At 41.2% G+C, this 17,195-nt stretch overlaps 1 protein-coding gene across 1 annotated transcript; it reads left to right on the top strand.

Annotated features, from left to right (window-relative positions):
* Positions 1 to 213: 213 nt before the first annotated feature.
* On the top strand, positions 214 to 15,210 carry LOC119853617 (uromodulin-like). Its single transcript, XM_038396868.2, has 6 exons — positions 214 to 350; positions 2,398 to 2,533; positions 4,039 to 4,133; positions 6,992 to 7,160; positions 11,797 to 11,917; positions 14,187 to 15,210. Exons 1-6 carry the CDS (start codon positions 304 to 306, stop codon positions 14,357 to 14,359), a joined length of 741 nt encoding a protein of 246 aa, XP_038252796.2. The 5' UTR covers positions 214 to 303; the 3' UTR covers positions 14,360 to 15,210.
* Positions 15,211 to 17,195: the final 1,985 nt, after the last annotated feature.

The raw sequence follows: 17,195 nt of genomic DNA, 5'->3' as shown, positions 1-17,195 counted from the left end.
AGCTGTCAAGTGGTGTATGTTTGTACTGTGCCATAAACTTAATTAACTAATAATAAATAATAATAATAATTAGTTTTAATGGAGTTCATGAATGTACAGTGATACATGCATCCCTAAGTGTCCAGTGTATTAAGCAAATTAGGCTCTTTATACAAAATATAGAGAGTTGTTGCTATTTCTGTATTTCAGGATTCTGATGGAGCACACATTGTTTTCATCAACACTATACAAAGCAACTTCTCTGATATAATAACAAGGACCTTTATCAATATCACATTTGCTTGCCGATACCCTGTTAATTACATGCTGCAACAGCCTAACGGAGAGAATAAAATCAGTGTTGACATCAGGTAACTCCTTTTGTTTTTGTTTTCTAGCTTATACTATTAAAATTGCCCTGCATAAAGCGCCAATGAGAACAAAGGCAAATTAAGCCAGAAGGTATAACACTTCTCATTTGTCTAGTATTACATAGCTCGTTTCATCCAGAAGAACCAGGCTGCGTAATATACAGTAATATTGGCTGGGGCACATTTACTGAGAGGAAGGACGCTCTGTTGGCTAGGACATTGGACTGGGATTTGGAGATTTCCTTCCAGTCCCTGGCTCTGTAACGGACTTCGATTTAAGGCAAATCACTTAATCTCTCTGTGCCGCAGCTGCTCATTTGTTAAACTAAAATATGGGGCTAATAATACTTCCTTTGTCTTGTCTGTTTTACACAGTAAGCTCTTCAGAGCAGGGGCTGTCTTTCTTTATGTCCATACAATGGAGCCTCTGGGTACTAAAGTAATACAAATAGTTACTAAATTACTAAATCACTGACTAATACAAATCATTACTAAATCACCAACTGAGGAGCTCTTGAATCACTGCCTCAGTATGGTACTGGCATCATGGTGCACAGCTGATTGCTGCTGGTCACCCATCTACTCCCAGCCCAGACCTCAGAGAAGAAGAAATGAATTCTGGGGCCACAAGGCACAATGTCAGCCAAGATAGGGGAAGTACCAGCAACAGATGGGAGGCATGACTGAGTCAGCTGGCATGCATGAACACACTCTCAGCTGTTAGAGCAACCCCAGAGCGTAAGTGGATCTGGGCCTAGATTAATCAATTCACCCCTAAATACCAGAGATGGAATCTGACCCGGACACTGGGGTTAACAGCCCTATTCTCGTGAAAAATGGCTATGATAGGACCCCAATTCAGCAAAGCACTTAAACATATAGCAAATTTTTAACTTGTGCTCAAGTCCCATTGACTTCAGTCAGACTTGAGCTTGTAATGAGTGCTTTGCTGCATTAGAGTTGAGCCTCTAACTTAGGGCCTCAGTTTTTTGTGTCTTCTGAAAGACAGCAGCATCAAAAGCACAGGGCCCCAGCACCACCCTTTTTTTTTTTAACTAATGTTCTCTTTCAGCCTGTTTTTTGTTATTTTAAAATAATTGATTCTGTTTCCTGAAACAAGAGGACCTCTGAAGGCAAAAGGGAAAAATCAAGAAACATTAGCGTGAAAAAAATAGAGGAATCCCTGTAAGAAACACTAAGAATTATTTCTAGCTCAGACACACTTTCACAACTCATATTGGCTTGGCCTTCCTGGCTCATACCATGATAGCCATGGTTTGAGTCTTAGCTAGAGTATTGTGGAGTCTGCACACACGGGCCCAGATCCCCAAATCTGACTAACCTGTTTTTCAGGGCATAAAGTGACCAGATAGAAAGTGTGAAAACTTTCAGGACAGGGGTGGGGGGTAATAGGTGTCTATATAAGAAAAAGCCCCAAATATCAGGACTGTCCCTATAAAACTGGGACATCTGGTCACCCTATCAGGGCAAGACCATTGGAATGGGGATGCAAAGGTAGCTTTATGCTAACCTCTATGCTAACCTGGTACTGGAGACAACCATGGGATGGGCCAGATTCTGTCATAAATTGAAGAAGATCAGAGGCAGCTCGAACTTACGCCTGGCTATCAATGGCCCCAAAGAATCATTTTGGCAGTCAGAAATAATCGGCAGTCAGAAATACCCCCTTTCACTAAGCAGAAGGATAGTGGCATAGGAAACAGTATAGCAGCTCAGCCCTTCTGGGGATTCCCCCTGGCTAGGGAAAGTCCTCAGTGAGTCAGATCCATTGGCTTTATAGCTGTTTTGCATCACTGGAGAGTAGAGCTGTATGGCAGAATGCATATTGCATTTTGTGAAGGATTCTGTGCCTTCATTCTAAATTAGGAAGGAAATCCATAGACTCTTGAAAATTCTCAGTGAAAGAAAAGTCTGAAAAAAAAATCATTTAATCTTGTTTTGATTTTGTCATTTTTTATTTGCCATTATAATAGAATAATGTGTGTGCCATTTTAATGGCTTGATTGATTTAAACTGTTGTTTACAGAACCATTACACTGAACACAGAAGATGGGAATTTTTCTGTCTCAATGATATTGTACAAGGACCCAAATTTTGAGGATATGTGGACTACTGTTCCCTTTCTAACCCTAGAGGATAACATCTTTGTCAAAGTCAATATGGTACCTAAAACACTTGATTCCTTGATTAAACCCTTGCAGGTGAAGGCACAGTGCCTAGAAAGTGAAGGCAAGCATCTTTACAACCATTGGTCTTCACAGTGAGTATAACAGAGACCTTCTGATAGTTAACCAAACAAGGGAGAGAAGGAACACAAAACAGAAAAGGAAACATTTCAGTCATTAGGCATTTTTATGATAATTTATTTTGATCCTTTAAAACAGATAATAAAATAAAGGGATAGCAAGAAAAACTTTTCTGGCTGGGATAGATTTGGATGGTGTGGTTGGACAGAGGCCTATGGAATGAGGGAGCAAGGCTGTCCACTAGGGCCAGGGAACTGGTCTCTTCAGCAGCGCTAGGAACCAGTGGGCAGAAGGGATGGGGGGTAAGAGTCAAAGAGCTCCTCCACTCAGCCTAGCTCTTCAGCTCTGTTCTCCAGCCGGTTCAACAACCTCTGAGCCCCTTGCCATATCTGCCCCCATTCATACCCTTCACCATCTATGCTCCCTGCCTAAAACTACATCCCCCCCCTTTATGCATAATGCCCCCATAATCTATCCCCACCCTTTTGTGGCTATAAAGCCTACAGAAGCCCAGTCTGACCAAGGGTCTATCAGACCTTCATCAATAGTGAATTATGGGCAGTTCACCAGAGAAATAATCTGCCAGAAGAAAGGACTGGAGCTGGTAGCACTGTTCAGCTGCAAGGCTCCCCCGCATCTTGTCCCTCCTACCATGTCCCAGCCCTTATTACAGGGAGAGGATCCTGGAGATGTGGATGCTTGCAGTTCAGGATGTCTCAAGAAGGAGCTACAAGTTTAACTCTGGAGATAGCTCCTTCTGGAGAACTTCATTTGGGAGAGGAGTTCTCATTCTGATGGACCAGAGAAGGCCTGTTGAACTGGAGATCCTGTGGAAATGAATTAAGACATTCCAGTGTGTCCTTCTTTGTCCCGCACTTTTCTTCTACTCCCCCCCCCCCGACACGCACGTAATTTCCTTGACCGCCCCCATAGTTCAGTGAAGTTTGAAAATTGATGCGGAAATGCTTCAAGTGGATGCAAAGGGGTCTCAACAACACAACCTCTGTTGGAGAGTTTGAATCATGACATAGCGTAACCAATTTGATCTAACTAGGGTGACCAGACATCCCGATAAAATTGGGACTGACCCGATATTTAGTTGTTTGTCCTGCATCTCGACCCATGTACAGTCGGGACACCATTTGTCCCGATATTTTGCTTCGGTGGCACTACGGCTTTTTTTTTTTTTTTTTGGCTTCAGCGGCACTCCGGCTTTCCAGCCCTGGTGGTGGTGATGGTGGGAGCTGCCCCCCCATGTGTCCTGATATTTTGTTCTTGTTATCTGAAGAAGGTCTAACTATTGGTTTCATCCTTAATGTATTTTGAGCTTGTCACAAGCACCTAGTAGATGGTGAGAATATTATATGTTGAAGATAATGAATCTGATAAGAATGCAGATTTCTTTTTCTGTCCTCTGGCAGGTTCCAGGTCATTTAATAATCCAGCTTGAAAACTGCTGGTCTACACCAACAAAGAATCCTTCTCATCCTGTTCAATATTCCTTTATAGAAGATAGGTTTGTATCCCAGCATACATAGTAGATGTATCATTCTAAAAGTACATTAGCTGGGCCTTGTGTATAATGTGATTATGCAGCCATGTAAATTGCTACATCATTTTAAATTCCCATACAATTATATTCCAGAATCTAAGATTTCATTTAAAAACAAAAACAAAACACAATATTACCAGTCTGGGTGGTCCCCAAAATGTCACACTATACCATACAGTTGGGAAGGAAAAACTTTTCAAGTGTGAGCTAAATGTAAACCAATCATGTGAGATCTGCTTGAGTCTGCACATAGCTTGTAATGTAAATAGCATAAACTTCCATAATTCATCTCTGTGGGTTGGTGACCGTGAAGACTGAGAACAGTTTAAATACATTAGCTTTTTCCACTGATGATACTTTTAGCAGAAATACCAAGTTAATGTGCTTATTTTCCATTGTTGGATGGAATGGTAGTGTCACGGGGCAGTGACTCACCCCTGCGGTGCCTCTTGCTGGTGTCTCAGGGAATTAGCTCATCCAGCCTCCAGGGAGCCCTCTGGGCTGGTGTCCTGCTTTCCGCTGGACCCCAGTGCCCTTTTACCTTTCTGGGTCCCCCCTCCCTGGGGAACCCCCACCCTCTAACCCCACCTTGCCTCAGCCTATGGGCTACTGCCAGTCACCATCTAGCCCCCTTTCACTGGGGCCTGACTGCAGTCTGTACAAGCCAGTCATCATAGGCAAGGGAGGTTTTGACCTGCTGCCTTTCCTGCAACCCTGTAGGCCTTGGTGTAGGCCCTGCAGCCTAGGGAGTTGCAGGCCTGGAGCACTGCAGCTCCTCAAGCCTTTCCCCAACCCTGCTTCACTCCAGGCACCCTTAGGTCCTTCTCCCTCCTCAGCTAGAGGGAGACTCTCTGCTCCTGGCCCACTGACTTCTTATAAGGGCCATCTGAGCCCTGATTGGGGCATGGCCACAATGGTCATGCTTCCCCCAATCAGCCTGGGAACTGCTTGCTCCCAGCGACAGCTCTCTGCTGGGCTGTTTTAAGCCCTTTAAGGCCAGAGCAGGTGACCACCTTGCTACAGGTAGATACTGGGATAAGGTGCAGTGGGATAACTATTTGATGTCATGGGTTGTTGGGATGGGGAATAATGAATTCAAACCCTCCTCTCCTCATGTATTAAAGTATTTTTGCCTCTTCTCAGATGGGGAAGGAACAGAGGAGATATATCCTTTCCCCATTACCAAAAGTTTCAACTGCCTCCTAGGTACAAAACCACGCCTTCCTGAAATGGTGAAAGCTCCAACTATCTCCTAACACAACCTGACAGCTTGTATAATACACTTACTCATTTTCAATACAAAAATCTACAGCACACTGAAAGTTAAATATGTGGAGGAAGTGTAAAATAAAATAACTCTCTCTCTCACTCTCTATCTGAAACACTATCAAGGAACACTGTGATGGTTGGAGAGGCCTCGGAGGGGAACAAGGTTAGAGGGTAGTACAACACAACTCTGGGCTCTTTCACGCACAATTTAGGTGTGTCTGCTGCATAGGATATAGGATTTTCTATATTTCTACAAAGAATTCTTGATCTGCAGATTGGCTTGCAAGCCATTCATGCAATTATTTGATATTTGAAATTAAAATTGTGTTGTTTAGTTTTGACTGGACATGTAGATCACATGCTATTATTTCTGTTCCTAGATTGGATGACAGCAACTCTTAGTAACAAGGTTCTGGTGTGAATACTCAAATTTCTAAGTTCATAGTTTGCATTTTAGGAATCTCAGTGTTGCCAACTTTTGCAATTTTATTGTTAGACTTGCTCTATTTGGTAATTTTCTTAAAACTGCAGTTCCTGAAGTGAAGGGACAATGTGAAAATCTCAGCTATCATTTAAAAAAGAGGAAGTTTCTAGCCCTCATGTTTGTAGAAAAAAATCTTGAAAACATGACTCAAGTGTACTCTAATGTCTCAGAAACAAGAAGACAAATAAAAAGAATCCCACATTAGTGCTAGTTGAATAATGCCCATCAAAACTGTTTTTCAATGGAAAACTGGGTTTTCAACTAAACAAAATATTTATCAAAAGTTTCTGCTATCCTTGGGTAATTTCAATGTTTCATTGAAAAACTTTAACACCTGAAAAACCAAAATATTTTGGCCAAAACTCAAAATATTTCAATTCAAAATGGCACTGCTGTGCATCATTAAGGTTGTAATTTAGGTGCCTTATTCTCCTACCCTCTGGGGTTGATACATTCACATTGTGAAGGCTTTTATATTGAAGCCAACTACCTGCAACAATTTTTATTAGGCTTGAGGAATTTTTTCAATTAAAATTTTTTAAATGCAATTACATGTTTCAATTCATTTTGAATTAAAAAAATCATTTAGATTTTTTTTTCTCTTACTTTTAGTATTTCCCTATTTTATGCACTTGAAAAGGGGGGTGACAGTAAAACTTAGAAGAATGGGTGTTTTACTCACATTTCCTTGCTTTTTTCCCCACTGGAAAAATGGGGAGGGGGAAATAGGGAAAAATAGTTTTAGAGATGAGAGAAGGGGAGGGTTGAGAACAAACAGATCTGAAGCTTTTTCTAAATGACTTTTTTTTTGAAATTTTTGTAACAATAAACATTCAAAAATGTGTATCAAAACAAATTTTTCTGCAATTTTTTTTTATTTTGGTTGCAAAGACATTTTTCTGATCAGCTCTAACCTTGAGTAATGTGAGGGATGCACAAACAAGACCAGTTATCAGACTGAGACTCTGCTGTTTGGCTAAATCTCCTCTAGTGTCTGATATAACACAGATGACTGCCAAAGATTTATGACCCTTGGATCTAATTATTTTATATCTTTTATCCCACATAGCTGCTCCCAAGTTGTCAAAGATGAAACACTGTCAGTAATAATGAATGGCGAAGGTGCAGAAGCAATGTTTAGGATCCAGATGTTCAAGTTTGTTGGCATCTCTTACAATGACATTTTCCTACACTGCACAGTTCAGATTTGTCACAGTACAGCAGCTGTTTGCAAGCCAGTAAGTTTTGTATATATCCATGTGTGCATGAGGATTGGGGTGGGGTTATTAATTATTATTATTATTGTTGGGCCAAACTGGAGAAACTATGTGGTCTAGTAGACTGAGTACAGGTCTGGAAATCAGGAGCTCCTAAATTCTAATCTCTAACATTTACTTGATGTATGGCCTTGAGCAAGACACATAGCCCTCTGCCTCCACTTCCCCTGCAAAATTAGAATAGTAATCCTTAGCGCAAGCTGGTAGAATGACTAAACAGAAGCAAAACCCAGGAGCAGTCAACGTGCTTTTTATTAAGGATTATGTTTATAACCAGAAATCAAATCAAGTTAACCAAGTAAAAAAGAGTAACAGAAAACTCCCTCCACCAGAGTTTCAGCCAAGTTCTCCAACTCTGATTGTGGACTTGATTCCCACTGGCATTCCCCTCTCTACCCACCATCTCCCAAGTAGCCCATTTTTAAGTCCTTCCCCTCTGTGCCAAGGGAGGGGGAGCTGAGTTTATCTCTTTGCTCCTTAAGGACAACATCTGTCCCTGCACGCCATCACACTTGCTTAACTCTCAGCATTGTCATGAGAAATTAATATTTGTATAGCAACTTTCAAATGTGAAGTGCTATATTAATTACTATTGTTCTGTGGTCCTTATTCAGACCTTCCAGAGGCAAAATTCCCATTGACATCAAAGAGTGTTTTGCCTGAGCAAGGTCACATAGTTTGGACTGATTTATAATATTATTTTTAGATCACCATCAATGTAACCAATGTTGTACAAACACATATAGAAGATGAGGCCCTGCTGCTGGAAGCTTGCAGCTTAATTCAGACATGGCAGTATGATAGCAAAACATATAGCAGAGTTTGCATCCGTTTCATCAGATAATATAATGTGGTAAGAAAAAGCATGAAATATTAGTTGATCCTAGAGGAGCTATAATTAAGTGACATTTACCAGCATTCAGCTAACAATTTATGGGCTGGTCACATAGAAGACAAGTTTTCTAAGGGGAACAATATAAAATTCCACCTCAGAACCACACTGTTCTTAAAACTGTCCATGCAGTTGAATTTTATATTATTAGCAAGGAGATTGATTATATCTTTGTTTGCAATACAGAACAGGAGAGAAACCTTTTTGACATCATAAAGGAAGATACAGTACAGCTTGCTCAGTACTTGTCTGACATTATGGCACAGAATGCAATATCAGTGTGAATGATTTTTGATGGTAGATGTTTAGACATTAACAGCAGCTTCATAATAATAACAAGGCTTTGTACGTTGGTTTATTTCCTCAAGAATTACATCTGAAAAGCTACCAGGATGACATATTAAGCAAAAAAAGAAATCAAGGAAGAAGTCAGTATGACATTTTGGAAATTGACACAGATAAAACCAGATGCTTTGTCTGAAAGTCACACAAGACAGTAGTTCAGCATAAGTAAAATCTGCATAGACAATTTAGGGTATGCGTCTGTTTCCTGATACATGTGTCATTTGTTGCTATGCACCTTGTTATGTAGGTTGGTTTTTATTAGATGCCCAGAAAACAATGTACACTTCCCCTTAAAAAAAAAAACCAACCACCTCTTTTGACCTGTAATCTCTTTTCACGTATACTGGTGTAAATCAGAGTAAATCTATTGCAGTCAATAGACATACCCACACGTAAAGCTGATGTAAGTGAGAAGAGAATCAGGCCTTAAATATCTGGGACCAAATTCAGACCCAGTATAACAAAGTGCAATTCCATAGGGAAATAGCATAGTTCAACCTCCATTGCAGTTGAATCCCTTTACGCCAAGCCTGAATTTGGCTTCTGGTGTTGAGTAGATTTTTGCAGTCCTTTACTGCTAACCAGTTTTTTCAGCAAAAAGAAAAGGAGTACTTGTGGCTTAGAGACTAACCTTAGAGACTAACAAATGTATTTGATTGGATGCAAATGAGCTGTAGCTCACGAAAGCTTATGCTCAAATAAATGTGTTAGTCTCTAATGTGCCACAAGTACTCCTGTTCTTTTTGCGGATACACACTAACATGGCTGCTATTCTGAAACCAGTTTTTCCAGCTTTTGGAACAGGATGAAATTGTGCATGCTGGTAGTCTAATATATGGATTGGGATCTTTTAAAGTCTGACCCAGAAGAAAATGCCTCTGTGGGCTGGGACCCCAAAAGTTGGGAGGATGTGGATCCCAGTTCCTCAGCAGAAAGGTCAGCCTGCAAGAGAAGCCTTTCAGTAAAGGCTTTGTGGCTGCACATTGTAGATCTACCCAGGAGGCAGCGGACTTCTGTCAATGAGCCAGCCCTCTTTCTATAGGTCTGCACAACTCCCATGACTCAGGACATTCACAAATCTCTCGCAGCACAATGAGGGGATAACTACAGCCCTAGTAACTTCCCTGCACAGCTGAGAGTGGAGGGATTGATGGGCTCAGAGCCCAACCAATGGACTGAGTTTTATTTTTGTCTCTGTAGCTGACCTGATTGTCCAGTCCCCAGTGTGTTGCAAGGGAGTGAAAGGGTAGAATTTCTGCCTCCTGATCTTTGTTTTGTTATGGATGCAGAAGGTTTCTTGAATCCTGATCCTTGTTTTTAAAATTCTTGTCTCCCACACTGTACAGCTATTCAGATATATAAACCTTTTAAGCCCCCTCCCCATCCAGATTACTGAGCGCAGGAAAGAACCCAGTCTCCCACAAGAATGTGAGATTCCCTGTCATCCCCAAGAACTAGAATGCCAATATAGTACTTGGGCTGAGAGAAGCCTCTAATTTTGTCCTCGGAAAGGGGAAAGTACAGGGTGACTGATTTGACCTGTGACTGCAGGAAAGGGGACATTTCTTCCTCAGACTAGAGATTATCTTCCATGATTGCAGAGACTAAAGGTCCTGTAGAATTTCCATGGGACAGCAGTCATGTGGGATCATTTTGGCTGAATCAAGCTCCTTGTTTATTTTGGGGTATAAAATGAGAGAGGCCATATTTATTAGTATCTGAAAATTGTCCCCTCTGGATGTGCAGGACCTTCCAAAATAATATTTTTAAATATGCACATCATTGTGCTATTGCTACCCCGGCCACGTCTCCTTCCCAGCAGTATTACTCACTTCTGGAGCTTGTCAGTGTTTTGTACTGAGAGCCCAGTGTCTTTTATTAAGCTGGCAGGTGTGCCCCTGATTTTTCCATTTGTGATTTATCCACTTGAGCTTTCTGCAGTGCCAACCCATTCTTACTGTAACAGCAACTATCCTTTGCATCTGCAATGCACCAAAAATTAAACCACAGCTGTGCTTTCTTGCTGTGTATATAAAATTGTCCTCTATGGGATTAGGCTCTGCTAAAGAATAGCATTTATTTGAACTGAGCTAATATGGACCTTTTTCTTTAGCCGTACCTGTTAATATTTGAGAGAAAGAAATAAGAACACAAGTCTGCAAAGTGAGTAGGTGCTTAAGTGGGTTCAAGGGCTTGTCACAACCCCCCAAACTTTTAACTATTACCCCAGTGCTTTAATGTTCTGCAGTCTAGAAACTACATTTCAATTTACTTCGTATCCAGTACTTTATTAGAGGACCTGGTACCAGACCCGAAATGTAAGTACAGCTAGAAATTATGCATTAAGGTATCAGACAAGAACCCTATAGTTTGTGATCAAATGTCCAGCTTTGAATCCTATTACTTCCTCTCTCTGTTGTTGTTAGTGCATATATCTATTTGCAATAATTTGTTCATATAAACACACACACACATATATACACATATGAATAGATCATTGCAAATTCATTCTTAGATGATAGCTTGTCTTGAACACATAGATTTGAGAGAGTCTTGTTTTTCTAAATGATTCTGGTGCTTGTAAAAGATTGGCAGCTGAGGAAAATGCACTCCTATTTATCCACAGAATAAGTACAGAATGATCAGCAGCTGGCAAACTTTCCCATGCTTCCCTAACACTAAATTGGGGGTAAGGGAACGGAGGGCAGTTCTATCTCCAAGTCTATTCAGTCCTTTGTCTTTTAGGTGAGAAAGGCATAAAAGGTCCCAGTTAGTACCATTGTGCAGGTGAGGGTTTCTTTTCTTGTAATATGGACTCTTGTCCACTAAAATTGAACCTACCAAATTCATTTCTAACAGGTCACTGAACAGCCACCAGATGGTAACAATTTAGCTTTGCTCACAGGTAACCCCACTGAGTTTAATGATACTACAGTTCAGCAAAGAGAAGCACATGTATGTGTCTGCAAGATTAGGTCACTACTGACCCGACCCGAATTTGAGCCAGTGACCTACATGATAAGGGTTTGTGTTCCACTATGACTCTCCTGAATAGCAGCTACTCCTGCTTTGGACTTCAGGACAAGCCCTGTCTTAAGTATCGAGTATATATGTGTGTGTGTGTGTGTGTGTGTGTGTGTGTGTATGGTTATTACTGCCCTCTCTTGGAGCAAGATGACTCTGCTCATCTCAAACATTGTTCTATTCACAGCATTGCTCTATTCTGTTGCTCCTTCATCTAATCAGAGGCCTGTGTTTATCAGGCAAACAGTTTTAAGTGTGAATTTCCTGACCTCCCTTTGTGGAGCATGTATGCATATAGGCATGGACACTTACTGTTTGCAATCTCTTTTTTATCAGAATTGTACTAATTATGGTAGAATAACCAGGAATAAAAGAGAAACTACACCATTTCCTACTCTCACAGTCTCTTATGGTCCCATCAAGCGAAAGCTGGCAGATGATGGAGAAACTAACATAAGTAAGTGATTTATAAAGCCATGTTTCAACATTTAAATTGAATGTATAAAGCCATGTTTCAAATGTTTTATGTAGCCTGGTGTGATCCATTTTGGTACATTTTAAATGTTAAAAATATTCCATTAACAGGAAAAAAATTTAAACACACAAAATCCAAGAAATTCAAACTCATGCATACCACAGCCAACTTAGCTTCCTTGCCCAATGCATAATAATTTTTATTATGTGCCAGTTCCTGGATGGTTCTGAAAACCTTAAACTCCCAGAGAAGTCAATGGTCCTATGAGCTGTGATGGAAACCATAAATATGAGTTTTCTTATTTATGTGATTAAGTCCATCTATGTTGCTTTAACTTACTTCCATGACTTCAGTGGACCTCCATGACTTATTTGGCTTTAGTCCGCTAGAGCAGCGAGGCTGGAGCAGCTGTCAGCCCCCGTTCAGAAGCAATGGTGGGGGGCCAGAGTAGTAGCCTGGGACTGAAGCAGCAGCCAACAGTCAGCCCCTGCCCCAGGAGCAGTGCTGGGGCCGCTGAAGCAGCAGCCGCCACCGTCACACCAGAAGCCTGGGGCTGGAGCACGAGCAACAGGGCCAGGTTAACTGCCAGGGCTGGTGGCCACCACAGGAGACGTGGCTGCGGTCAGCCCACTGTGGGGATCTGACTGTTCTGTAGCCTCAGGGCATGTCCACACAGCAGAATTCTGAGTCTACAGAATTTGTGGCTGCAAGTCTCAGAGTCCTGGTCAGGCTTGGGTTTGGGGTGTTAAAGATAGCCATGTAGATGTTCCAGCTCAGACCGGAGCTCAGGCTCTGAAACTCACCCTCCTTCCTGGGCTTCGCAGCCCGAGTCAGAATGTCTACATGGCTATTTTTAGTGCTATAGCATGAGCCCAACCTGGGCTTTGACACTCAGTGCCATGGTTTTGGGTGGGTTTTTTTTCTGTGTAGATATACCTTTAGAAGCTAATCTTTGTCCAGAGCTGGGGAGGTCCCCTGGGATGTCCAATTCAGTCATCCACCCAGCTTCTCAGAGTGGTGGAGTCTGAGGGCCTGATTCTTCTGTCACTGACCCTGTTGTAAATCAGGAGGAACTCCATCGAAGTCACTATAGTTACCATAGTTACACCATTGTAGAAGTTGTGTAACTGAAAGGAGAATCCAGCCCTAACACTCTACCCAGCCCAGTTGCCACACATGGGATTATATCAGAGAATTCATTAACCATTCTGATCATCTCCCCAACCTCTCAGCAAAGAAATCAATTCTTTCCCAGTTGACAGACTGAAGGGGAAAAAATTCAGAAAGGGCCAAGTGAAGACTTGGCCAATAGCTGAAAGGTCTGAAACAACAGTACAAAGGATGCACTGGGATCAAGATAATCACCTCCACACTATAGCAATCAGTAAAGGGAGGAGAAGGAGGACATCCATCTCTTGCCTGGCAGACTTTTTGCTGTTTTATTTAAAAACAAGACCAGAAACCTGTTCCTTTCCTCACCTCCACTAAACACACCCTAAGCCACGTTTGCTGCTTCCATATGCCACCTGCAAGTAGAAGAGATGGTGAAGGTTGATGATATGCAATGTAGAAGATGGAGAGATCATTTACATGAATTCACACTTCACCCCCAACAAGCTGCTTGAACCTGAGTTTCAGGTGTGATTTCCTTCTTCCTGCCATTACACATCAAACTAACCTTCCCCAAGATAAGTGAGTCTGGTGCCCCTCACTTTTGCCGCCTTCTGCAGCTTATGCATTTGATAGAGCTATGTAAACTTGGTTCCGAATTGGATCCTAATTAATTCTTATACCTTTAAGCAGTGATGAGCTGCCAGAAGCTCAAGAACCGGTTCCTTCACTCACTCCGGGTCTTCGGTGGCACGTCCTTCAGTCCCTCCGGATATTCGGCGGCACTGAAGGACCCACTGCCGAAGACCGGGAGTGAGTGAAGGACCCACTGCCAAAGGCTCGGAGTGCCACCTAGTCAGTAAAAATTCACATGGGAGCCTCCCCAGCCGAGAACTCAGGCGGGACGGACAGGACGGTTCCGCGGGCCACATCCTGTCCGTCCCGTCTAAGCTTCCCCACCCCTTTAACAACTGGTTCTAAACTGGCTTCAAAATTTAACAACTGGTTCATGCGAACTGGCTCCAGCTCACTACTGCCTTTAAGACTGGAAAAACACCTTCTGTCCCAAGTAACAATATTGTCAGATGGATCTGGTGACAGGGAATTCCTTTGTAAATCCTCTCTGTTTTTTTCCCCCCAGATAAAGGAAAACTTCCACCAGTTGAAACCTTTATCCTTGGAGGATTGCTTATGGCATTTTTAGTTATAACTGGAATCTTTGGAATACTTTTGCTTCAGTCAAGAAGAGCATATCCTCCTATGCAAGCTCAGCTGACTATGTCACATTTTCATAACTCAGAAGTAGCATCATAATTAGCTGATTCCTCTATCTTACAATATTTGGTCTGAGTCACAGCAAGGGTCATGAGGCCTAATAGGGTACCAATCTCAAATTAATGTTTATTTTATACATGTATGTGATTTTTATTTTTGATTCAACTGAAGGCCACAGATTAATGAGGCTACACTTTTCTGTTCATTTTCATAATAAACAGTAGAGTTTATTATGCAATTGGTAAAGTAATGCATGCTGAGAACCTATAATTATGTTTTCTGGATTATTTTAATTTACCACAGACTTGTCATTTTCCCCTACCTAAAAACCGAGATATTTTTCATCTCCTCCTACTCTACCCCAAAAGGCCACCCTGATTGTTATGGCATAATCACCAATTGGCTATTGTCTCAAAGATAAACAGACTGTTTCTGACTGAAGCTGATGCTGAGTCACTGGTAGAAGTCATGGAATGGACACTTAAACTACTACTGTTTCAGTGACTATGATGGTATCAAAAGTATCATTTGCAGGATCGTCAAAGTCATCAATGTTCTACTCTTCCCATTCAATAAACAAGTTTCGCTTCATTTCATTCATTGGCACGTTTTATTTTGAAGTACATGAAGAAACTAAATTTCTGCATTCTTTGAGATGAACATTAATCCTTTGTATCTTGCTATTTGACACTTTTTGACAGACTGAAGGGATCTGGTTACTTCATGATCAAAATTAGTAGTCTAGACTTAATCCCATCGCTGTAACAGTGTTAAAACAATAGACAGGCCATGATTTGTTACAGAAACCTAGTTGGCAGTTTGCTGTCTACATTACAAGTTTTAACTATTATAACTGGGAATGGGAATAATTGCATTGAAAGCAGGAACCCTGACTCAGTCATAATGATAATATAAGTTTCAGAGTAGCAGCTGTGTTAGTCTGTATTCGCAAAAAGAAAAGGAGTACTTGTGGCACCTTAGAGACTAACAAATTTATTAGAGCATAAGCTTTCGTGAGCTACAGCTCACTTCATCGGATGCATTTGGTGGATTTTTCCACCAAATGCATCCGATGAAGTGAGCTGTAGCTCACGAAAGCTTATGCTCTAATAAATTTGTTAGTCCACCAAATGCATCCGATGAAGTGAGCTGTAGCTCACGAAAGCTTATGCTCTAATAAATTTGTTAGTCTCTAAGGTGCCACAAGTACTCCTTTTCTTTTTGCGAATGATAATGTAGAAGATGGTTAAAATACTCTTTCTTCCTACAAGCAAACAGGTCTTTCATGATTAAAGGCAGAATGCATTGAAGCAACAGTAAGAAAAATCTAACAGGTCATGAGAATTTCTCAAACCACTTTTCTTATAATGTCAGTATGCCAAATGCTGTGAGGCTTAGTATTAGTATTGTTGCTATCCTATGGCATGAACCCCAATTTTTACTGTTTGATGTTTTTAATAGGAGCAGATGAGCTTTGCTGGAAAGGATTGTGAAGTGCCACCATGTGGGATTTAAAAAAAATAGGGGGTGGGGGGGCCAAATCTTCCAGTGTGCCTTTGTTTGAAAAGTTGGCCCTCGATGTGTATTTTAAACTTAGTACGAGGTCTCTGTTGTTTATATATATTTCCCTCTGAGATCTGTGCATACAAACAGTGGAAGTTGCATGTGCAGATCTGCAGGCAGAATTCGATACCAAAACTTTTAATTTTTACACCTTGCTAAATGGAAATGCTTATATACTTGTAAATCTGTTGCAAATGTCTGTTGAAAGCATTTGTACCTATTTTCATATTTACAGCACTCGCCAAAACTTTAAATATTTTTGGTGTACATACCAATTCCCATGCACAAATTCTTGCAAGAGAAAAACTATTCTAAACTTGGGTATTTATATCTACTTGCAACTTGAGACAGAACTTATGTATTTTAAAATTTATGGGAACAACTGGCATGTAAGAAGACTGGTTCTTGGCAAATAATTTGAACCTAGTTGTAGATTTGGAAACTTCTAACATTTTACTCACAAACAATTACTAATTTGCAGGAGTTTCTCAGAACCTGCATACACAACTGAACAGCTTGACACTTATCAGAATTTTTATTTCAGACTTGTGGGAAGAACTGGATGGCATTTGGCCTGAGACTCAATTAGATTTTACATAATTCACACCACAACCTCCCACTGACTTTAATAGGAGTTCCACATGCAAAACAATACTGGCTCAAGCATAGATGCTCCGTTTCCCTTTATAAGTAACCAGAATGAAATTTCATTCATTTTGGACCCGGTGCCAGCAGAAAATTGCCTCCACAGCTGCTTACTCACAGGACTCTGGACTCTGAAGCAGTGGAATCCACTGCATTCTTTGCTCACAGAGTACCACCTCTTCTTTAGTAACTACAGAATGCCATGGAATGTATGATTCCACCCAGCCTGATCACCCTAAATGGTAGCCATGCTAATTAAAGTTATGTTGGTTGGTGGAGTAAAGGGTGAGGGCTCACTGAGTATGAGCAAGTCCACTAATGTATTAATGCAAGGGTGGATTCTCCCCTCTGGGACTGAACATCTACGGGTGAGATCAGCCCAGGGCATGAACAAAAGGTTCGTGTACTTGAAAATTAGTCTCCTTACTCAAAAAAATAATAGAACAAGGAGACCCACTATCACAATAGAAGTCCTGCCATCTAGCACACTGGAAATTGGAAGCATAAGTTCTGTACATCAGTGGTTTTCAACCTGTGGTCTGCGGACCCCTTGGGGTCTGCAGACTTTGTCTAAGGGGTTTGCAAAAGGTTGTTATCATATAACAGTGGTTTTCAACCTGGGGTCTTCAGACTATGTCTAGGATTTCAAAAGTGGGCTGCACCTCCA

Source organism: Dermochelys coriacea, chromosome 3, assembly GCF_009764565.3.
Source record: "Dermochelys coriacea isolate rDerCor1 chromosome 3, rDerCor1.pri.v4, whole genome shotgun sequence".
NCBI lineage: Eukaryota > Metazoa > Chordata > Testudines > Dermochelyidae > Dermochelys > Dermochelys coriacea.
The sequence above is the reverse complement of the archived record's forward strand: the minus strand, read 5'-3'. Positions and strand labels throughout refer to the sequence as shown.

What these genes read in the sequence shown, in the direction of transcription:
- LOC119853617 (XM_038396868.2), top strand. Translation starts at nt 304, where the DNA reads ATGCTGCAACAGCCTAACGGAGAGAATAAAATCAGTGTTGACATCAG. An exon ending in AAAATCAGTGTTGACATCAG is followed by an intron (nt 351 to 2,397) that starts GTAACTCCTTTT and finishes TGTTGTTTACAG; the next exon opens with AACCATTACACTGAACACAG. An exon ending in TGATGGAGAAACTAACATAA is followed by an intron (nt 11,918 to 14,186) that starts GTAAGTGATTTA and finishes TTTTCCCCCCAG; the next exon opens with ATAAAGGAAAACTTCCACCA.